This window comes from Quercus suber, unplaced genomic scaffold, assembly GCF_002906115.3.
Source record: "Quercus suber isolate HL8 unplaced genomic scaffold, Cork oak 2.0 scaffold_566, whole genome shotgun sequence".
NCBI lineage: Eukaryota > Viridiplantae > Streptophyta > Magnoliopsida > Fagales > Fagaceae > Quercus > Quercus suber.
Window position 1 is genome coordinate 408232 of NW_027070011.1, and position 23889 is coordinate 432120.

A 23889-nucleotide genomic window follows, 5' to 3' on the forward strand; every position below is an offset into this window, starting at 1 on the left:
TTGAACGGATTATTATCAACACCAAATAGAGATGCATGCAATTTTATTTTTATTATACGACATAAGTTTTAAACTCAATTATTTTATAATCCATCAAAATTTAATTTAAAGTTCTTATAAGTTTCAAAATTATTTATTTATGATTTAATTTTGTACTAAATTTTATAGAAATTTCCTTTTTCCTACACAATATAAGATTTTGCGTGAAAACTGTCTTCCATATTATTTTTAAGTTAGTTCACTTCGGACAATATTTATGGTTGCATGTTGAAAAAATTCCAAACCTCCACCGTCCCACCAAATTGGACGCATTAGTTTTAATTTTTTTTTTTTAATACTAAACTTAAAATTTTATTTTATCACATTTATGATTAAGTTTAAAAAGTACTCCCTATTAGTCTTATAACGCATACAAGAACTTGCAACAAAAATATAAACCATGAAAGTAAATTATAGAAAGTGTCCACTTTACTTTCATGGTTTATACTTTCTATAATTTACTTTCTATAAGTCGTGTATTCGAAATGAGAGGCAATCTGATAGCAGCCCTTAGTAAGAATCTTAACGCACGCTTGGGAGCTATTGAAGTGGAAGCAAAGGCCTTTGGAGTAGGTTTCCAGTTTGCTAAAGATATGGGCATTCAGGAAATATTTGTTATGGAGGGTGATTCCCTTACAATGATACAGGTCTTGAATGAGCAATCTCCACCTTCATTGTCTGTGACTTCGGTTGTTTATGGTATTTTGTCGTTCCTTCTTGACTTTTGTAGAGTTGCCTTTTCCCATGTTCGCATGCAAGATAATAAATCCACACACCTTTAGTCTTCCTATGTATAAAAAAACCAAAAAAAAAAAAAAACATATCTCATGCAAGAAAGCTCCATGCATCAACTTTTATGTTCCTAAATCAATGTATCAAATTTTAAACATAAAATAATAATAATAATAATAATAATAATAATAATAATAATAATAAACCACTTTTTAAATTGTCGGTGTGACACCAATTATGTTGTCATATCACTTTTGGTAAATATTTGTAGAAAAATGGATATATGGTAATGAGTCCTAAAAATCATTAAGGTCGTCCATTAATATGGACAACCTTGCATCATTAGTATACCAAAAGATGTAACCGTTTAAGCACATTCAACACATTAATGGCGACCGTTACTCATCAGTCTTAAACGCCTATCAATACGATGACTGTTACATATGGGTAATAATCACCTCCAATTATGTATAACAGCTATCCAAATCACCTATAAAAGGGACATTTCATCTCACTTATGGAGGTAGGTCAAAAGCTACAACAAAACACTATCTAAATATGAGAAATATGGGGTGATACTAACTTAAGCATCAGAGGCTCCCCCATCGGGCACAACCCGTTGGTCTCTTCGATCTATCTCTCTTTATCTTGCAGGTCCTACAAGATCGTCTAAAGCTTCGGATTGGACAAGTGACCCAACTGACGATTTGGCATCATCAGTTTGGTGCCGTCTGTGGGGAGATTAGTCATCTAGCTCTTCCTGCAACAAAAGGGTCGCTTAGTCAAAAATTTGCAAGAGCTCTTCCATGAAACCCCTTTCATCACTGTCTCTTTCAGGGGATTGTCATTCTTCCCTTATGTGGGAAGAAATCAAGAAATACAGATTATGAAGGATCCGAGAAAGATCTAGGAAAACTACCATTCCAAGCGACAGTGGCTGAAGTCAAAAAAAAGCGGTGACCAATAATGTCTTCGATGCAAGGCAAACCCAAAGCATGACCATAGTTGCAATATTTGCTGAAACCAATTGACGACAATGAGATCACCCGAAAGCATCTTAAGATCGAGTGACTGCAGGCCATCTCCTTGGTTGTTGTAAGTAGCAAGTGCACCGTCAAAAGGAGCACTAGATGACCTTTGGAAGGAAATATAGAATTTTCATCTCCAAATTTCTAGAAGCAACCTGGACGAATCACAACAGCGTGACCAATTCTTGGGTCTTCAGGTCAGATGAGTTATTTTCATCTCATTATTTTCAAACAGAATTTAAGTTTATTTCATGCTACGCTACCTCAAAAGACACCTATGCGTCAAGGAGTTAAAGAATTAACGAAAGAAATTACTAGACACTTTTCTTTCCTTGAAAGGAAAAGGCTAGACAATAGAATAGTGTTAAGCATTGATAAAAATTAGCTCCACATTAAGGCTAGAGAATAGAATAGCGTTAAGTTTATTTCATGCTACACTTTTCTTTCCTTAAAGAATTAGCTCCACGTTAATTGTTGATAGAAAAATCTACGGTAGTCAATGGAATAGCATGAATTAGAATTAATCAATTTGAGAAAAATATATAATATAAAGCCTAGAAATATTTCAAGAAAAAATATACGAGCTTTAAAATAGCCTTGATTGATGAATTTAAGATTCCAATTTTGGGTGTTAAAGTCTGATTTGAACAGCTGTACAACTGTGAGGATTTATAGTTACTGCCTGTGCACGTTCAAAGAATACAATGTATATATATATATATAAANAGGCTTTATTCTTTTTACTTTTTTGTTCTAATGCTTATACTGTACAATAGGTGGTAGCCTTCCCTCTCCTTTAAACACGCTACCCATTCCCACTGCCAGTCCTTGGTGTGACTGTTTGAGCAGGATTTGGTCCTAGGTTTCTAGTACAGTGCCAATCAACTAGGCTACTTGGAACCCACATCTAGAATTGGCATGGATTCGGGAAATTGTCCCGTCTTACATGATAGTTGTGAAGGGTCAATTTATTGGATCCCACAAAACCTTCCACACATAGAATGTTGTCATTATCTAGTTTGTCTTGTTATTATTGCGAAGTTAATAATGTGTTATCTCATACTCCTGGGTTTGTAATTGAGAATTTGGTTTTAGGGTCTTAAAAAAAGAGAATGAATAGTGAGAGATATATTCAAATATTCAATAGTAGTGTGGTTTGTGGAAAAGTTTTTGGATGGGTTGGGAATTTTTTAGCAAAAACATCAAATTTAAGGTTGGGGTGGGGAATATAGTGAAATTTTGGACAGATCAATGGTGTGGGAATCTTCCTCTCCATTTGGCTTTTCTGGTCTTGTACAATTTTGCTGCTAACAGGGCGGCTGTTGTAGACTCATCTTTGATATGCCAAGGAGCCCGATAGGAGAACTTGGGATGTTTGTTTCATTCGGGGTCCTAATGATGGTAGGCGGATGTGGTGGATGATTTCTTTCGATTCTTGGCATCCAATTTACCTTCAGTGATGGATGGTGATCGTATGAGATGGAAGTTAACAAAGAATGGGGATTTTAATATCCGTTCGTTTTATCATAAGTTACATGGTTCTTCCTCCATTGTTTTGGAAGGTTAAGGCACCGCTACGTGTCTCTTTCTTTGTTTGGACAGTTGCATGGGATAGGATTCTCATGGGAGATAACTTGTGGGTTAGGAGCTTTGATTTCGTTGACGGGTGCATTATGTGTCGTCGTTATGGGAGACAATGGATCATTTGTTGTGACACTGTGGAAAGGCTTATCGGTTGTGGAACTTTGTCTTTAGAACTTTTGGGATTTCGTGGGTTTCCTCACGTTTGGTGATTGATTTTCTATTTAGTTGGTGGAATTGGTTGGAGAAGCATTCATCTCACATTTGGAATTTAGTTTCATTGTATTTATTGTGGTGTATTTGGAGGGAATGCAATCGGTGGACTTGGATAGATCAAATGACTAGCTGCTTGCTCTCTTTTTTGGCTCCCTTTTTTATTGGTCTAGGGCTTGGGGACTCACATCTAGTGATTCTCTCCTTTTGTTCCTTAGCTCTCTCTTTCTTTGTAATTAGTGCTTCTTTTATGTTTTTTCTTTTCTCTCTTTTTTTTTTTTGTACTTTTTGATATGTTTTGTGCTACTTTGCATTTAGTAGTTTTTTGAATATACATAATTTTTTACTTAAAAAAAAAAAAATCAATAATAAGGGCATGAACATTTTGCTTATTGAACATCAATATGGTGTTTGGAATTATTAACTAGAAAACATTACCTGAACTTAGTGAAGGATGGGGATGTGGTGTTTTATTTTTGGACATAATTTTCAAGGCAATTGTTGGCTTTAATTTTAGTGTTCAAATGTCAATCTTCATTGATATTTGACTTTCTTATCAAAAAAAAAAGAAAAAAAAAGAAATCAATGAAGAAGTAGTTAAGTGGAGTTACTATGTTTCACTTGAAATCATTCCCAGCTGATAAATTACCATTGATCCCAAATTTTAAGTTTTTAGGACAAGTGGTAATATCAAAATAGGTGGTCCTAAATTCAAACCTTGTCTGATGTCTCCATCCAATTTCATTTAAAAGTTAAACATTCCATGTTGGTCCCAACCTATTGAGAGGGAGTTTGAGCCCACATGTGAATGGGATTACTAAAAATAGAATAATGGTTAAGTGATTAAATCATTTTCTCTTAGCACAAGCTTTTGGGGCAAGTGTTGTTTATCCACCCATTAGACTCACCCGATTGCTACAGATACTGATTCCTGAGGAGGGAAGGAAGATAGGGAATAGTCTCACCAACAAATGTTTCTGACTAACTAAACATTGTTTCTCTTGCAAGCTTCAGATTCTGTTGTTCTTACTTACCATAATTCTGATATATGTATTGACAACTGGCTTAATTATTATACATGATGAAGGCGTTTAAGAAATTCTGCAATTGTTGCTCCTACCTATGTTTATAAAGGGCTTTGAGAGATTTTACCCCTCAACCTGTTTTCCCTTAGCATTGATTTGGGGCCATTTAATATCTTGTAAACAGTTGGATCTGATATAATTGTGTATATCTCCTTATTTCTTTGTCCTCGTCCTTTACTTTTACAATATATTATATCAGGGTTGTAGTGGTTGATGGCAAAAGGCAAGCTTAGATGGGGATCTTGAACTACAGGATAGATTTGAAACCGTAGCAAGCATGTCCCCTGCTAATTGCTCTACTTTAGGAGTTTAATATGCCTACATAGCACATAATAAACAAGCTTTCTCTACATGAAAATATAGCTGGATTTATTTGTTTTATGTCTTGCTCACTGTTCTTTGGTGCTCATAAAATTAACTTCTGGAATTGTCTATGTTTCTATTACCTAGAGCTGCCTCTTGCTTTTCTTTATATATCTGTTGATATCTTTTTGCTGCTAGTGTAAGAAGAGTTGGCATAAAGGTTATTTTGAATAGATATACGGGATAATTACAATTTGCCCACCTGTGGTTTGACTCGATTTCTATGTGCCTACCTGTGGTTCAAAATTTGACACTTTGCCCACCTGTGCTTGTCACCGTTACCCAGCCGTAACCCACCTCTCCACTCTCCGTTACTCTAACACAAAAATAAGCAAAAAACTCACTCCCACTCAGATCAAACACTCTCAAAACTCACTCTCACTCCCAAAACTCCATTCGGCTTGCTCACCAAAAATCACACACTATCACTCCCAAAAATCAGTCACTCACTCACTCCCATTGTGCATGCAAACCGAGCCGAGGAAGACAGCTCCTCTGTTCAGCTGTGGCAACAAGACTCACTTACTCCCATTGTGCAATGTGCTTTGCTGCACTTGAGGTTATTGGGATTTGATCATGCATGCGAACCGAGCCGAGCCGAGGAAGATCAAGATTATTGCTTCTCTGTTCAGCCATTGCAAGTAGATCAAAACCCTTTTTGCTTTTTTAATCTTTGAAATCTAGGGTTCTAAATTGGGTTTTAAAATTTCTTCTTCCAAAGTGGGTTTTATTTAGAATTCTTTCTTCCAAATTCGAAGAAACATGGAATCAAGAAACATGGAATCAATTCGAAGAAACATGGAATCAAGAATAGTTTAAGAAACTCAAATTCAAAGAAAGAATAAAAAACCCAAAAAAGCATTAAAAAACCCAATTTCAAACCCTAGGTTTCAAAAATTAAAAACTAAAGAGGGTTTTGATCTACTTGCTGATGCTGAACAGAGGACCATGCAAGCTCAAAACCCAAGTTCAATAACCCACGGTGGCACCCAAGCGCATGCACGATCAAAACCCACCCACGATCAAAACCCAGTTCCATTGGAAAGTTTGCGAATCGAAGCCCATTGCTGAACAGAGGAGGAGCAACTGTTAGCAACTTGCTTCCTCGGCTTGGATCTGAAATTGAGAGTTTCAAACGATGCTTGTTGTAGGAGTGAGAAAGTTTTGAGAGTTTTGGGAGGGAGAGTGAGTTCTAGGAGTGATAACTAGTTTTGATCTGAGTGGGAGTGAGTTTTTTGCTTATTTGGTGTTAGAGTAACGGAGAGTGGAGAGGTGGGTTACGGCTGGGTAACGGTGACAAGCACAGGTGGGCAAAGTGTCAAACTTTGAACCACAGGTAGGCACATAGAAATCGGGTCAAACCACAGGTGGGCAAATTGTAATTATCCCTAGATATACTGTTTATCTGTTTTCTTTCCAGACAGTTCTGAGTAAAAATATAACAGAATATTAAATAACTTGCCAATCAGAGTTCATATCTGTATGCCCTTATAATGTAGAGAGAATATTTTTTACAATGCACCTATGGCCTGCATGTAGTTGCTATGGCTATTTTTTGACATAAGTTAACTTTGTTAATCTATTGCAGCATTCTTCTAATGGAGTACAGATTCCTTATGTATTGCTTGTATATGAGGCCAAAGAATTCTGTAATCTTGTTAGCAATGAATCTCTTTTGGATCATGTTTCCAGTGTTCAAAGTTGTTACCCATCTTTCACAATTTGTTACCTCACCAATAGGTTAATGGCATATATTAATAAAAGGTGAGACCGAATTCTACTCCCATATAGCATTTCTTTCCTTTGTTCTTTTCTCTTCAAGAATATGATAAGTATTTGAGTCAAGGGAATTTTCATCTTCTTGACCTAGAGTGTTTATCATTTTATTTATTTATTTTAAAGATGAGGTATTGCAATAGTCCTTACATTACTTATAGAAAGAATAGTTCTTACATGATTTATGCTTTCATATGATTATGGGAAAGCCCCAGGCTGCATTACACAAGAGGTATATATGTATATATATATATATATACCCCCCATAATTCAGCTCTGCGTATATCGCATTGGTATGTGCATGATGGAGAACGTTTTATCCAATAGTTGTATGACAAAATTGAAGGCCACGGGAAATTGTTAAGGGATGTAAAAGTAACCAGTTTTAGCCAATGAGATTTAGTTCAAATCCTCCTCTTGTAAGAGCAAACTGGAGTGTGTGTGTGTGTGCTACCAGTCAAGAAAAAGAAAAAAATCTAGTTTAATACCAGGTTAATCTGAGTTTGACCCTTAAAGCATAATGAATCTTAGTATTGGTACATTATCTTGCCAAACAAATCAGTAAAGGATTATCAAGCTCACTCTTTATCTGGTTTATTAACAAATTTATTATGATTTTGACAAATTTGGTTTATTAAATAATAAAGTTTATTACAATTTTTACAAAGAAGCTTTGAAAGAATATTTTGATTTGACAAAAATTTTGGAATAAATAAGAATAATTATTACATTTTGCTTGGTAGTATATGAGGCAATCTTGTGAATTAATGCAAGTACATGGTTGCAAAGATGTCTTTAATTGTAGTGTGTAATAGATACAACAGATCAGTGGTTTTGCACAGTAAGGTTAAGAAATTGAAAGTATTCAACTAGTTCTGTGAGTGTTGTTTTCATTGTCTGGAAAATCATATGAATGAAGCAAAAGTTGTTTACTTTCTCTCACCCATTTCTTTGTTACTATGAATTTTCTGTCTTCATTAATGCTTAGAATGTCACTTATTAAGTTCTGATTGAAATGTATGATATCTTTTATTCTATGTCCTTTTTGGATAACAATTTCTTTTCTTATTGGCTCTTCCTTGCATACTTCCCCTGCAGTAGTGTTGTGCCCCTTTTGCAATTTTTATTTTAATGCAATTTTACTTATATATATATATATCCAATGTCCATTTTCCTTGGAATTGGGAATACAATGAGGCATAGCTTCAACATTTTTTTTTTAATTTAATATTTTCCACTTTTTTCTTTTCACATGCTAATAAGACCAGGTTATACTTAAAATATATTATGGTTTAGCTGTGCCTAGGTTGTGTCTTATCTTGGACATATGTTTTCAATTAAGGATAGTGCAATTAATATTGATTCCTGAACTGTGATGGACCTAGAGATTTATAATCCTACAAAATTCCATTCTCTGTCTTTTGGTTCAATATTGGGGATTTTTCCCCCTGGATTTGTGCTTGATAATGTTTTAATATTTTATTATTTATTTATGGGATGTTTAATACTAACTGAAACATTCGTCTTGGCACTATGTCAGGGAACAGGAACAGTACAAGAACCCATCAAATGATAATGGTTGGAGACGTCCACCTGTTGAGGAGGTTGAACTACTACCCCAAGTTTTACAGGAATATGATAAAAATCTACTTTCTATGTTTCATTGGTCTTTTCAGTTTTTGGTATTCATTTATTTTTGCTATCAAAATTTTTTCATACAGGTGCTGGCAAAATTAGTGACTCATTTCATGAAAGTGCATTCCAGGCAATGCATTGATGAAGCTGAACTAGCTGAACATGTTGTTGGTTTGACCTCCAGCCTGGCATCCTGCCAATTTAGGTACTTAGTGCCTGTATGTACCTTTGTGTGGAGATTGGAACCTTATTGTGTCTCTCAGTATGCATTGAAAAGAATACATGCTTAATTCAATTTATTGCTATGGCCACCACCTGAGATATAAGTATCAAACAAGATTATTAAATTACAATAATTTTGGATGATTTATTAGAATTTTTCTTTTGAGAGACTTAGTTTATAAAGTGATGGATTAATAATTATACATGACTCTTTTATTGATAAGTTTCTAGATTCACTAGCTCCATATAATGGTTTACATCTATATCCCATTCTATTCAAATTTATTATAGTGTATTCTCTCTCTCTCAGGCATGTTTATATTTAGCTGGTCAATATTCTGAATCTATATTTTGCTTTCATAAACTGCAGAAAGAAGTTGTCACGCCTATCTGTAAATGCTAATGGATCTCTAATTCCTAAGGACACTGTTGACAAGAATTTAATAAAAAAGAGCTTGTGGTAAGCATTCTTCTCTCTTTTTCTTTTTATCCAAATTGTATTAATCATCAATTGATTCCAACAAATGCTAGCTTAGCATTTCAAATGTTCCAGCAATATTTCATTAATTGTGCTGAATTCCTTTTTCTTTTAAAAAATAATTTGTCTTATGGTTCAGTATCAAATGTTACAAGTCTTTTGTTTTCATCATCCAAGAACTGGCATTAAGAAGTTACAATGTTACTTTGCAACATGTTCAATTTTCTTAGAATAAATGTAATCTTCATTGACTTCTCCTGAATATATATGTTATAAAAATAATGATTATTTGTTTCACCTACGTAGTTGTAGTGGGTGTCTGAAAAAATATCTAGCAGAAGCAACAGTTCAACACCTCAAAAAGAATATGCCTATTGCACCACGTTTGAAACATTACCCCTATAGCTTGAAATAGGAGGTTTGGAAGGTACAAGAGTTGTGTTGGTTTGGAAAGCTGTCTTTGTGCCTTATGTGGTAGATGTGGTGGATGACAGAAAGTTGTATGTTTAAAGACCTTGAACTCCCGTGGCATAATCCCTAGCTCTTATTTTTGGAATCAGTTCATACTCATTTCTTTTAGTCTTCTACTCTTATTTTGGATTTTTGGGGGGCAGTTTTGGGTTTTAGATCTGTATGCCTCTCGTGTAGTTGAGGTATGCCTATTGTTTTATTAAATGTTAGTTTTCATAGAAAGTTCTTATTGAAAACATTTTCAAATATATGTTTTTTCTCAAATGAAAAAACAGATTTACATGGGCTATATTGCATAGGTTTACTCCCTCTTGTCAGTTTTTATATATAAAGATTTGCATACCTCGTTTTATATTGCTTCATGATTGCTCCTGGGCATACCCAACGACTGGTTTTGGTGGGTGGAGTCAGTTACCTGTAGATTTTACTGCATTATGGAGAATGAGTTTTCAAATTATTTCGGGATTCACTAAACATTTTCTAACAAGGGGATAAAGTCCTGGGAAGTTTATACTTTTCTTTGGTATTTTGTTGATGAGGATGAAACTTTAGCTTAAGTTGTACATGAAAGAGAGGAGGGATGTCCTGTGTACAGAGGTTGGTAGGCTTTTTTGTGTTGGATTAGGTTGTTTCCAAGGGGTTGATGAATTGGCTATTGATAAGGCCTTGACCAGATGTAATATCCTTTTGTATATAAGGCCTTGTGACACTTCATCTGAAAGAGTAAATTGAAACTTATCAAGTTGCAAGAAGAATATGGTAACCCAATTTTACAAAAAGAATAAGACTGTTTAACATTCTGCTTTGTGTACTAAGCCAATAATTTAAACCCAAGTTTAGGACATAGCTTCTCTGGAAAGAAAAGTATTATTATTTGGAGTTTAACGTACTTCTATGTTATATTAATTTGCTAATCAGTATACTTTAATGTCTTTATTTAATTTATACATGTGGCTCATCTTTTGTGTTTCTGACTTTATTTTACTTATCCTCCCAAAAATAATGAATTTGCTTTAAACATCCAGGTTGAAAGCTTTGGTATCAATTCCAAAGGTACAGCCACGATTTGCTATTGCCATTGGGAAGAAGTACCCCACCATGAAATCTCTTCTGAGTGTCTACATGGATCCAAGTAAATCGGTAAACATTACCAACATGTTTTTATCTTTAATTGACCTTGTAGCAAATAAGCTGAGTCCTTCAATTGAGTTGATTCCGTTCTTTAGGCCTATATTACACTGTTCAATATCAGTGCGTCTGGTGAGCCCATGGAAATTGAATGGCTTTTTTGTACATATAGTACTAATACATTTTCTTAGAGGTTGGGTCTTGGTGCAATGGGGTCTTCCACCAAAAGCTAAATGTCGCTAGTTCAGGTTCGGGAATCAGCCTCTCCAAAAAATAACTGGGGGTAAGGCTGCCTACCAATTAGCTCTCCTAGATCTCACAAAAGTGAGAGCTTTGTGCACTGGATATGAACATTTATTTTAGTACGAATACATTACTTACAAAGAGAAAACGTTTTAATCTTCTAAATGCTGTTGGCAGAAATCTAATCAATCCCCTCAACTTATTGTATATGATCAGAAAAGCGATCTCAAGGAAATGCAGAATTATTTTAATAAACTTTAGTTTCCATGGGACCTCTAAATGAGCCCTTCTTGTGCTTTTCTGACAGTTTATGCCTTAGTTATTTATGTCTGTCTGTTTGAATCATATTATATATTTGAGAGGCTAGTTTTGCTAGTGGCAGTGTGGCACATTTATTGCATATTTTGAAATACTCTCAATTGGCTTTTTTGGTGAGCGAAATTTTGTTCTAGGCCTCAATTTGGCTGTTCCTTTCAAGGATTGTTTGGGAATCAAGGGCAGTCATTGTAATTCACTGACACAGTGAGTCAAGGATTTTTTTTCTAAGGAATAAATATACAGTTTACAATTTTCTGTTTAAAATTTAAGTGATCTGGACCCATTTTGGTTCGTCTGGATGGGATTTGCAAATAGCTTTGTGAATTTTTCCATGCAGATTAAATAAAAAATATTGTTGACACCATCAATTGATTTCGGAAACCGGAAAAAAAGAGTGGATATTCAATTATAATATTTGCTAAAGTAGTAATATAGAAATGAGAAATATAAAGTTTGTCAGTTTTGTTTTTTATCTTTCCATATTCCCAAGACTTGAGGGCATATACATCTTGCAACTCAGACCGTAGTGTTATATAGATAGGGAGTGTTACTGTTAGGACAATGGATGCTTCCTATTTCAAAATTAACGTGTTATACGTTGGTTGTCAAGAAGATGACCTTCAAATTTTTGCCTCTGCTTAAAGAAAAAAATTTTAAAATTTGCATTTGGATATTGTATCAAATGACAGGTGCATGAAAAGGAATTTCTCCTCGAGGACTTGACAACGGAAGGACTGATTGGTGGGGACAGAAGATTAGGTGAGGTTTGTTCAAAGAGAGTGTACAGAATACTTATGGCACAAAGCGGAAGCATCAGGACTGATGATGTTGAGGATGGTGCTGATTTCTTCAGATGTCAATCATCTTAATTAACTCAACATTGTATACATTTCCTATCATCTATAATATATTGTACAAAGCTAGAGGTTATTGTTTTCTTCTTTCTATTTGAGAGAGACATTTTAGAGGTGCAATTCCAAGCAATTAAACTTGCTGTCCAACATAGGCTTCAATATGTAATTTTCGTAGGAGATTCGTAAAGGTGGCATTGAAGCTTTGCTACATATACATTCCTCTCTCCCTTAGCTCCTTGCTTCCTTCTATGAACTGAAAGAGGATTTAGAATCTTTGTCCTGTTGGAATTTCATTTTTGTTCTAAGAAATGTAAATTTTTTGTCTCACAATATGGCGTGATAGGCTGCCTTTTGTAATTTGGATGAACTCATCTTCTTTCTTCCTACTTGGGTTCTAGTCCTCAAGCTGGAGATAAAGTAGGGTCTCCTTTGTTTCTCTCTAATATATCACTATTTATAAATATTATAAAAAAAAATAAAAAATAAAAAATCTGTATTTCCTAATGCCAGCAGTACTTTAAAAAAAATTTATAATTTTTTTTAATTAGAACCATTAGTCCCTTAAAAAAAGTTTATGGCAAGGGCCATGGCTTGTGTAGTCATAGTCCATCTAATATAATAGATTTTTCTTTTTCTTAAGCAAATAAGATTAAAAAAAAAAAAAAAACCAAAAACTTAGGTGTTGTACTTGTACCTTATTTTTCTTTAAAGTTAAATTTAATCATATGACTATATTTATCAATAAGTCACATTTTTTTAGAAAGTTAACTTATGACGTCCGTTCTTAATGATAACTCTTTATCATTAGACCAAAATACTAATCAATTTTTGATGGAGGCAGAAATTGAACTTCGGATTTCTTATTCAACCATCAAAGACTTTACTTATTGAACTAACTGTAATTCACCACAAATTGGGTTTAATTATTGTGGGAAAATATAATACCATTGTGCCAAAAATAAAGGAAATATGGCCGTTGGAGTAAAATAGTAGTTTTTCATCAAGTGGGAGTTACACTTGCCGAGGTTGAGTATTCCGCAATCCAATTGGGCCGTGTGGGCCTCACCACCAATATGGCAATTTGTAATGTAATCATGGTTGATGACCACTAGGCCGACCTCCCATGGACACGTCCAGAACCAAAATTGGTATACCCCACCACTATTTGAAACCCAAATCAAATAAATGGTGGCATATTCTCACGAATAGCTTCTGCCACCATATCTGGTTACCATTGGTCTTGTAACGTGTCATGATGAGCATAGCCTCATGCCAACTGCAAATATGTCATCATTTCCTAAACGATTAAGTTTTGTTTTGAACAATTAGTAATTTATATTATGATAATTCATCTCCTAAATGTTTAAGTTTTGGACAATTAGTAATTTATTATAATAATTTATCGCTGAACTTCCACTTGAAAAAATAAACCCAATTTTTTAAATTTCTTATTTCTTTTTTGTTTTATCTTCTTTATTTTCTAAATCAAAAGATAATATAGATTTCCACAATAGTCTTGTTAGAGATTTCAACCTCTCCACATTATTCTCAACTTGCAGTGAAAATACAAATTGCTCTTTTCACAAAGGAAGAAGTAAAATTTATAGTATCCTGCAATTTTTTAAGAGTAGACTTCAACTTTACATTTAATAGGTTGATCGACTCTTCTCCTTAAACTAAGCTTAACAACTAATGGGGCAGTGTCTCTTAACAACAAAAGTCAGTATAATTTTTTTGATGAACACTAAAGCCAGTATAATATTTGTTGGTAAACCTCATTGGTAGTGTGTCCAATACATTTCAAGTCTTCAGGAGCTTGAATATCCTTCCTTTATTTAGATATACACTAAACTAATTGCTCATATCATGTCGCAAAAAGTTTATAATTTGCATATCTAAGTTAATCTATTAAGCACTTGAATGCTTGCTTACTAGACTTCATTACAAAATAATGAGAAGTCAGACTCAGAGGTTTATATAATGATTTTTTTTTGGGTATCCAAGTTGTACCATGACTTAGACTACATTCATCATGACCATATATATATATATATATATATAATAGGATTGCTCTTCTTTATCAAGTGAAGAGACCAATGATTTTCTTCTTGGTGTAAATAGGTCAACAACAAACTTCAGTAGGATTTAAACTTGTGCGACGTTTGCTCCATCATAATTGTTTCTTACTATCAAGCCAAATGATATTCTTTTTGGTGTAAACAGAATAACAGGAAACGTTTCTAGTGGAGCTAATTAGATAACACAAAATTGTGGACAAGGTAACACATCAGAAAATTGCACTGGAATATTCTGATACTTCTGCTGCATCATACGGCATTATTTGAGCACCCGACCCTGTGCTTATTGTCTGCCACCATCTGTCGAATTCATGTTTTCCCATCCAATCAGCACTATCTCTTACCCTGAACGAATTTGATTAATTCAATTACTTAATGATAAAATAAACCATTATCATTGCCCATGCACACCGCACTAATGTATCAATATCCTGCATGATATCCAAAACCAAGTATCTCTTCCTTTAAAATGGAACTTGGGGCAAAGGCCTCCTCATTAAGTAACATCATAGGTCATGGAGAAGAGCAAATCATTTCCTGGGCACTACTCAAACTCCTACTCAGACATCCTATCAGCCTTTGATGACAGGTCCAAGTCATACAGCTTCAATGGTCCTAGTGTCAATAATATAGACGACTTTGCCAATTCTGGCAATCCAGAGGTCAAGAGGAGGAAAAGGGTTGCACAATACAACATGTACACCACGGAAGGTAAGCTAAAGTCTTCCTTTCGCAACAGCTTCAAGTGGATGAAGAGCAAGTTCGTGGATACATACTACGATGAGTGAGTATATGAAATCATTTTATGTTACTCTATGTATGGTTGAAGATCAAAGAAAGGCTTGTCTGGTTGAACACACCAAAGGGTGTATGTGATTTCAAACTTAAGACTATATATAATCTGTACACAGTTCTTGAATTTAGAATGGACTTTTTTTTTTTTTAAGTCAATTTAAAAATAAATGTATCCACAAAGTTCTAGCTTGATAAAGTTTATGAGGGTTGTATTGGAGACATGATATTATTCATTCCTAGCTTCATTTTGGGTGGTGTATCATGTATAGTAAGATAATCTCTGTTATTAATAGTGAGAGATATGAGATTCATTCCTGCCTTAAGTTTCTTAACTGAATTAAGAAAACCAAATAGGCAGGGACACGCAAAGCTGAAGCCTGGGGCAACATGTCATGTTGCCATGTTGGTAAGTACATATATAATGATCTAATGCAATATACCATTCTCTAGTATGAGTTTATGCTATAGAGAACATCTTCAGAGTTGCCTTATCTTGTTCACATTTTTTTGAGAAACACAATTTCCAATCATCTCCAATTTGATACATAATCTGATGTGATTTGTGAGTAGTGAAAAAAAAAAAAAGTGATTGATTTATGTAAAAATAACAAACAACCAATCACAATTTGCATATAGGATAGTTGTGAAAATGGACATAAAATTGATTGTGCTCCTAGAATAACTATTACCTAAATATTACATTCCCAAGCACTTTATTTATGAATACATACATACAAAAAACAATCAATAATCTGTTTAGATACCGCTTATTACTGAAAACACTATAGCAAAATAATTTTTTAATGTGTAAATAGTACCGTGAAACCCAGTTTCGAAAAAAATTTACTGAATTAAATAACTTGTAAGTCTCGTAAATAATGCACAAAACTCATTGTATTGAGCGCAAATGCACTTTCAGTGCAATCCAAACGGAGGCTAGTAGCCAAGTACATTGAACGCTTACAACCCCCCCCCCCCCCCAAAAAAAAAAAAAAACCATTGAACACTGAACACCTCAAAAGGCTCAAATTATGAGAACGTACACTTTATTTATTTCACATCTAGAGTCTCTCTTCACGATTAACTATTCCTTACCTTTTATATTTAAGAAAATTTTGAGAACACCAAACAACTCAAATTTCATGTCACTAGAACTTTGAGTAGTGAGACATTTCTTGTAACACGTGTTTTGGGGTGATTAATTGTAATTGATAAGGTGAATTGGGATACAAAGTGGAGAATGCAAAAACAATTACCAATTTTATTAAAAAAATCATACAAATTTACGTAACAATATATGTAATTAATGCCACATAAAAAACATAATAAATAAATTTATTAAGAGTGATGCCAGAAATACAACAAAATTTACAAATGATACTTTCAAATAGACATATCACCAATCACAAATAAGTAACCTAAATATTCATTTATTAAGTTGTATATACACATACAAAAATCAATATAATAGCCAAGTACTGTTATTTTCTTCCAGATGCTGCATAAATTACTTGTCTAATTCAACCTAAGACACTGCAAAAAAATTGTTTCATTTTTCAGTAAGTGATACTGCAAAGCCTCAAAAATGCAATTTTGCAAATTAATATTCTGCAATATTTATCTAGCCATCAACTAAAGCTTATAAATTTGTTAGTTTCATTGTTTTCTTTATTTTCTTATCTTCATCGGGAACATTTCAGCTTCCAACAGAAGCAATTTTAGAACTCATCTAGAGCTATCTAACAAATCTACCGATGCTAATACTATCACCACTGATAAGCTTCTGAGAGATGGGTAGACCAAGATCAAAGGGTCCGCGAGAGTCCGTCTGTAGCCATCAATAAAAAAAGATAATAATAATAATCAAATTTACTATTCACAAAGCCATTAAGAATCAATAGAATACTTCAGTAACAAATTCAAGTACCCATTTAATGCCTGACAACCCAAGACTGCTTTCATCATTATATGTTCGAGAACACAGCAACAGATCTGTTTCAGATTCTTGACGAGCATGATCATGTGTGAAACCAGCTTGATTGTTGACCTGCATAACAGTAATAAACACTAAAAACACTTATTGGAACTTATTAAGATGCAAATAAGGTGGGCACTAATAACTTAAAGCCCACAAGTCTTATGCTGTTTCAAGTCTTACAAAGCCTTTATCCCAACTAGTTTTTTATTTATTTTTAAAACAAGTAAAAATAATTTTATTCAAAAGAAAAGATAATCCAAATACACCTTGTGTATAAAATCATAGGGGTATTTACAGGTGCTATTGGCCAGTTTAGAAGTTTTCTCACTGCACTGATGAGATCAATGAGCCAAAAATGCAAAAGACTATTGATGGCTAACAGCCTCCTAAAGCCTTTATCCCAACCACTTCAAAACTGTGAAAGCCATAGCCAAAAATATCCTCACCCGATGATCTAAACCATGAATGACAAAATTAGTCTATTCCTAAATGTGAGACATTTGGAAAGTTTTACCTAACGGTTGTTTAGGAATCATCACCTGTTACATCTATTCTTTCACATTCAAAAGGTTGATAGCCAACGGTCCTGAATAACCAAACCAAATGCAAAATGTCCATGCGTATCATTGAGACTTCTTTTTAAGTCCCCCAGTCCTCTTTCATCAAGGAACAAGTGATACCTCATGCAACCCCAAGACGTTGGTCAAGTGTTTAGTGGTTCCCCCATGAGGTCTTTGGTTCAACATTTTGGGGCCACCCTCAAGGGATTCCTGACTGTAATTACCTGGTGTGTGTGGGACGGGGAATAATCAATGCTCAAAGAGTTCTAGGTACTCACATAAGCAAGACAAGAATGATACCTCACCCAGCGTTTGTATCAATGTTATAATCTCCAGCACACTCTTTGGAATTCGATATATAAAAAAATTGTAACGTTAAATATATTAAACATTTCTTACAAATTTCATGTCTTTCAACAAATTCCTGGATTTCAATTTTTATACAAAACCGTGATTTATGTAAAAAACCCAACTTCAATTTGTAAAGTACATATAGATTTCACCATAAAAAATTTCTTGACTAAAAGAAAATCCAGAAATCCACTTATGATTAATCTGGTGTTTGATTTATATGAAAAAATTAACATACATATTGCTTAAATACAAGTATCATACGATGAAGAGGATTGAAAGCTATCTCACTATTGAACCTGTAAGCATTACAACTGCATATTTATGTCACAAATTTTTCAACATTGCAATATAGCATAAAACATGTTAATAAAATTGAGCAAACCTCAGTTTTAGGAAATTTGGATGACTTGGAACTGGCATCCTGGCTGCAGTCTGCAGTAAACGCACTTCCACTCAAAGGCAGAACAACTTTCCCTGAGGATGAGAATTTTTTACAAGGAAATGCATGGCATGTTTCTTCAGCATCTAATATAGATGAGTGTGAATCTTGAGTGGATAACCTTGGACCTTGAGGACAATTTATTTGGGCAGCGATATAAGCATCAAACGAATCACATATTGGTTGAGTCAGCTGCAAGCCTGCATTGCTCCCTAATGAATTTGGATCACGGTTATCAGACTTGCCTTGTAAGGATGCTTCAGACAAGAGTCCTCCAATGCTAATATTAGGTAGACAATCAGTGATGGGATCAAAATTCTTAAATTTTCCCTGTATGGACGCTTCAGAGAGAAGGCCTCCAATGCTTATATTACTTTGACTATCAGCCCACAGGGCTGATGATTGTCCAAGGCCATCATCTATTCTCGGTTCATTATCCTAGTTAGAACAAAATGAGCAAATTTTAGAAAAGTATTAAAATTTATGACAGCCTAATTTACAACTGCATCTACAATTAGGAGCATAGAACCATGTGTTATGGCATCATAACTAGGCAAGTGCCAATTCAAAAGACTAAATGAGACTTTATAAAACAATTCATATACATATTTCTCACCATCTGAATAAAAAGGCTAGAATCAGATGCCAAATATTATTTTATCATTTTAATATATCAACATGTATATTTCTTTGCGGAACTATAAATGCTTAATCCATATCCACATTTAATAATAAAATTCTCATTTAAATGTTAATCATAATATATAGAAAATTCCATAACTTTAGCCAAAGAGAAACATCCAAAAACAAAACCAAAACATAAAGGGTGAGCAGAAAATATACCACAAGATCAACTGGTCCATTAACAATCTTCTCAGCCACAACTGCAGCTGCTACTTCACTTACATTGTTTTCTTTAAACTCTTCACTTTTATCCTCAAATTGTCTCCCTATGCCATATGTGCTCTCCATATTAGTGCTGAAACTTTTCAGTGTGCCCTCCGATTGTGAAAAGGGCATTGACGTAGAAAGCTCACCAAAAGTTTTAGGCACGAGAGAACATAACCATCCATACCTTAAAAAGAGAAAACAAGTCAGAAACTTCATTCAACTATCTAATGCCTATAAAAAGAGAAAATGACTAGACCTTATACCTTAAGCGGAAAATTGCAGGTCTTCCAATAATTTCATAGACATCTCCTGCACTGATATCATTGTCATTCAATGTCCATCCAGCCTGTTTTTCCGCTATGTTGTATGGAAAAATTATAGGCTCCCCTTGAGCAATACTTGAACCACCCCACTTGCTATTTAGGTGCTTAAGCACAGAAGAAATCTTCTTCCGAACACTTAAAGTAAGTTCCAAATAAGGATGATATCCATCCTACAAGAAAATTATAAATAAAACAATTAAAATTTCTAAAATATGTAACAGTTCAAAACATTCATTTTTCTCTATTTAACCTTTTCCAGGCCCACACATGTGTCTTCATCTATTGGGAAAAGCTGCAACTTGATCTTTGCAGAAGGAAGAAGTGATTGTCCTGGATAAAGCTCGAGTAGAGGTGACCTTTTTGTTTTCTCTGAAACAGCTCTCCTTTCATCTGGAAAATCCGTATGTCTTTCCACAGCTGTGCTAGAAAGAGGAGATTGATTATCACTTTTAACCAAAAACTCTTCACTTTTCCCTGAAACAAGAAGGTTCAAGAAGTTACGCATTACGTAGGAGTGAACTATACCAAGCCGAATGCAAAAGATACATGAAACTATTGTCCATTTGTCCCTTTCATCTGATAATATTTTCCCTTCCTAACCAAGCATATAATTCAATCCCAACCACAGTAGAAGTGTAGAACTAACAAGTCCATCTGTGAGTTAAATCTGAAAAACTCAGTAAATGACATGGTATATAGAGTGAATACAACTTAGACATTGATGAAGAAAAAAAAAGGAAAAAAAATAGCATTCTGCTTAAAAGCGATTCAAGTCTAAAACTTAAATGTGATGCCTCACCTGCTGGTTTGTGACTCTGCCCCCCAGTTCTCTTTGCAGATTTCTTGGCACCAGGCTGACTGACGTCTGCAATACGCTTTGAGGGAGCTTTATCTGTCTTTTTGGTTCGCTGTCTAGCCGTATTCATGGTGATTCAACTTTCCTGTTAATAATAATAATTCATCATCCTTCTTGTAAATTAATAATAATTCAGATCCAAGCCTCCAGACCATCAGAAATCAAAGATCAGAACATTTACCACATGAGCATCATATTGGGTTGCTTCTAATTTTTCTGGAACCATGATCAGGTTACAACTATATAAAAAGGAAGGGGAGTTTAAATGCTATAAAGACAATAAACATATAGAGTACTTCATGACTTGCAAACCCAATCCAAAACTAACTTCTTTTTATTTGATACATCAACAGTTGGAAGTGGGGGAATTTGAACCCTAGATGTCTCTATTGAAAATACCATGAGGCACCAATTGAACTACAAGGCTCTTGAAAAGGAGCAGGTAATGAGCCTAATCCAAAACAAAATTAAATAGTAAGAGAAAACTTTGACTTCCTGGGAATTAAAAAAATTTCACATTCCTCATCACAACCACACAAACCAAATACAAATAGTCCCTGGAAGAACAAACCCACCCCTTCTGCATTAATCTATCATCTATACCTCCTTGAACTCAGAAACAGCAATACAAATTCAATACTCCAGTTTTCTCATTCAACTCCTTTAACTTAGAACTAATTAGCTTAAGCTTGTGTGAATCAAATAGGCCCTAGCATAATATACAGACTAATATATTCCAAATTCCCAACACCTACCCAATTGACAAACCATGCCCCAAAAATTACAAATTTCAAGTCTTCCATACACTTTAAGTGATCTTTTTTTTTTGGATAAGTAAGTGATCTTCAAACACACCACAGTTTGCAGTACCAGTTCAGGGTTCAGACCTTCTAAACTATTTTCACCATATCTCTTTCCCTATAACACATATACAGAGCAACCTCAGAAACCACATACCCATTTTTTTTTTAAATGGTAAAAGTAGAAGTTTGGTCCTTCGTTCTATTTTAATCTCTGAAATTTGAAAAGTTCCTATTTAGTGCTCAAAAATTAAAAATGTAATTAGTCCTTCTGGTTTCCGTAGCTTTTTATTACAGGGGATGTCTAGAATATGACTGACACCGACAAAACCAACCTCAGCCGAGCCGCACCAACCACCCCTGTCAACTGCCAACTTGGTTGATGGCAGTTGTTGGCCGGATTTTAAAATAAAAATAAAAGTCAATTTCAACTCAGCCATCAGAGGAGTTTTTTTATTTTGAAAAACCAGCAATTACCAAACCAACCACAGATGTCCCTCTATCAGCAATCACTCACCCCCCCTCAGATGTCCCTCTAGGCCACCGACCACAGCCAACAAACTTCATCTCTCTCTCTCTCTCTCTCTCTCTCTCTCTCTCTCTCTACCACTGGCCACAGCCCACAGCCACCACAAGTTGCAACCCATCTTAGCAGCCATCCAACTGCACTTATAGAAACCGCTTATATGGTGCAGCAGCAGTTTGTGCAAAAAATCCTCAAAAACCAGCCAAGCAGTCCAATGAACACCCATCCCATTATAATTCCCCCTTAGGTTTTACATTTACAATTTTTTTTGGACTAAAAATTTTGTAAATTCCAAATACTGGAATAAAACTTAACTAAAATTTTGAGAACTAATTGTATAATTTCACCTATTTTTCAATTTGAACTCACATCTTAAAAACAGCGTTATAGTATAGCAAGCACACCAATCAAACACAGAAAAATCAAAAATCCCCAAACAAGGTATATTTTTTACGAGATCAATTTGGCGTACGGACCAGAAACCCTAATTTCAGTGGCACAGCTCAAGTGTAAATCGCGTCGCGAGCTAGGGCTTCGGCCACTACTTAAAACCACAACAAATCCACGAACCCTAGGGTTTCGAGCACTACACGTATATATTCGCAGAATTTGAAAAACCAAAAATTAGAATCGAAATTAAACAAGCAAACAAACACAATTCACTATGATCGAATCTCTCGCAAAATCAATTACAATTCAAATACAATCAAGGATTTGAGTTTCGAATTATCGCGTACCTGAATAGAGAGTCGACTGCAGAGATTTTGAGTTTGGCGGGAATGAAATATCAAATTTTATTTTTGATTTGGGTGAGAGAGAGAAAGAGAGTCGGTTTCATTTATAAGTGCCGCCTCTATATTATAGAATCAAATATTCAAAATTTTAATTATTTCCAAAAATTAAAAAAAAATATAAAAAAATAGGGCTTTTATTGAACTTGGGCCTCCAAGTCCAAGTCCAGTAGTTCAGAGTGGTTTTGGATTTGTGAGCTTTGTAACCTTTTAAGGAAACAGCCCATGAAAACAGAAAAAACTGCAGTAGAGTTTTTGTATTTAAGTAGGCTTTAATTAGCTCATTTGATAAAATTTTATTTTTATTTTTATTTGGAGTTTAAATTTTGCCTATATTAAAAACTAATTAATGTATTGACTTGATAATAAAAAGTAATCATTATAGAGTAAATGTTATAGGTTAAAATTCTATCGTACCTATATTTTAAAATAAATAAATAAATTACATTTATTGCCCTTAAAATTTTGGATTATTTTCATTTTTCCCATTACATTTCAAAATTTGCATTTTAATCCTTCGTGTTTATTTCATTTTTATATTGGCTCTTTACTCTTTACGTGTCAAAAAAAAATTCATTTTGATCCTTCATTTTTCAGTCAGTTTTTTATTTGACTCTTTATCGTTTGAAAATTTTCGTCAAAGTGAATATTTAAAATATAAAATAGGGAAAAAATCCAAAAATATATTTATTTTTCCCTCTTTTTTTTCACTCCTGAAAGAATGATTTCTTTTTATCTTTTATAATGAAAGTAATCTTTGATAGATGACTTCTAATATATATATATATATATATAAAGATACCTTAATCAACCTATTTCAATTTCTGTCATGAGACTCAATTAATAAGATAACTTAATTATGAAAGTAATTAAATTACTTTAGAAGAAACTTTAGTAAAGTTTGAAGTGGCAAACTAATCATTAAGACGGTTTTGATAATATTAATAAAATATAGTATTTATTTTACATATAATTTCGCAAAGTTATGTGGCGTGAGTTCAAAATTGCCTCTAAATCTTTTACACATAATCTACCTCAAGTGAGTTTAGAATTGCCTCTATTAAAAGACTTTATATTACGATGAAATTACAAGTAAAAAAATTCACACTTAAGTAATGAAAAACCCATTTTGCATTGCTGAAATATAAGTAATATGATCTTTAATAAGAGTCCTTACTCAATCTACTAATGATAAATAAATAAATAAATATATATATATATATACACACACTAACTTCATTCTACTATTAAGGTTAAAGTTGTCAGCTTGTCACTACTAATATATAAGCAAAAATATGTTGATTCGGATGTTTTGTATCTTTATTTTATTTA

General features: G+C 34.0%; 2 protein-coding genes across 6 annotated transcripts; one reads left to right on the forward strand and one right to left on the reverse strand.

Moving 5' to 3' along the window:
• The first annotated feature begins 6486 nt into the window (after positions 1–6486).
• Positions 6487–12496, forward strand: LOC111991624 (crossover junction endonuclease EME1B). 3 transcript variants are annotated; one of them, XR_010625344.1, is made up of 7 exons: positions 6487–6805; positions 8358–8421; positions 8539–8657; positions 9045–9134; positions 10649–10763; positions 10943–11034; positions 12002–12116. XR_010625344.1 is itself a non-coding variant. In XM_024023421.2 (6 exons), exons 1-6 carry the CDS (start codon positions 6786–6788, stop codon positions 12007–12009), a joined length of 408 nt encoding a protein of 135 aa, XP_023879189.2. In that variant the 5' UTR covers positions 6600–6785; the 3' UTR covers positions 12010–12119. The 3 variants fall into 3 exon arrangements, 2 of the variants coding, with proteins under 2 accessions (XP_023879189.2, XP_023879183.2); XM_024023421.2 differs by lacking the exon at positions 10943–11034 and having other exon boundaries at positions 6600–6805; positions 10649–10755; positions 12002–12119; XM_024023415.2 differs by lacking the exon at positions 10943–11034 and having other exon boundaries at positions 6604–6805; positions 12002–12496.
• A 3937-nt stretch (positions 12497–16433) lies between these two features.
• LOC111991603 (TSL-kinase interacting protein 1) lies at positions 16434–22615 on the reverse strand. Of its 3 annotated transcripts, XM_024023399.2 has the most exons (9): positions 22504–22615; positions 20622–20679; positions 20384–20525; positions 19835–20058; positions 19525–19754; positions 19214–19445; positions 18314–18808; positions 16967–17086; positions 16434–16867 (listed from the first exon to the last, which is right to left on the reverse strand). In XM_024023399.2, exons 3-9 carry the CDS (start codon positions 20508–20510, stop codon positions 16775–16777), a joined length of 1521 nt encoding a protein of 506 aa, XP_023879167.1. In that variant the 5' UTR covers positions 20511–20525; positions 20622–20679; positions 22504–22615; the 3' UTR covers positions 16434–16774. The 3 variants fall into 3 exon arrangements, 2 of the variants coding, with proteins under 2 accessions (XP_023879167.1, XP_023879162.1); XM_024023394.2 differs by lacking the exon at positions 20622–20679; XR_010625343.1 differs by lacking the exons at positions 16434–16867; positions 20622–20679 and adding an exon at positions 17557–17801 and having other exon boundaries at positions 16976–17086.
• Positions 22616–23889: the final 1274 nt, after the last annotated feature.

What these genes read in the sequence shown, in the direction of transcription:
- LOC111991603 (XM_024023394.2), bottom strand. Translation starts at nt 20,510, where the DNA reads ATGAATACGGCTAGACAGCGAACCAAAAAGACAGATAAAGCTCCCTCA. An exon ending in GCAGAGTCACAAACCAGCAG is followed by an intron (nt 20,059 to 20,383) that starts GTGAGGCATCAC and finishes TTCTTGTTTCAG; the next exon opens with GGAAAAGTGAAGAGTTTTTG. An exon ending in ATGGACCAGTTGATCTTGTG is followed by an intron (nt 18,809 to 19,213) that starts GTATATTTTCTG and finishes TGTTCTAACTAG; the next exon opens with GATAATGAACCGAGAATAGA.
- LOC111991624 (XM_024023415.2), top strand. Translation starts at nt 6,786, where the DNA reads ATGGCATATATTAATAAAAG. An exon ending in GACGTCCACCTGTTGAGGAG is followed by an intron (nt 8,422 to 8,538) that starts GTTGAACTACTA and finishes TTTTTCATACAG; the next exon opens with GTGCTGGCAAAATTAGTGAC. An exon ending in CTGGCATCCTGCCAATTTAG is followed by an intron (nt 8,658 to 9,044) that starts GTACTTAGTGCC and finishes CATAAACTGCAG; the next exon opens with AAAGAAGTTGTCACGCCTAT.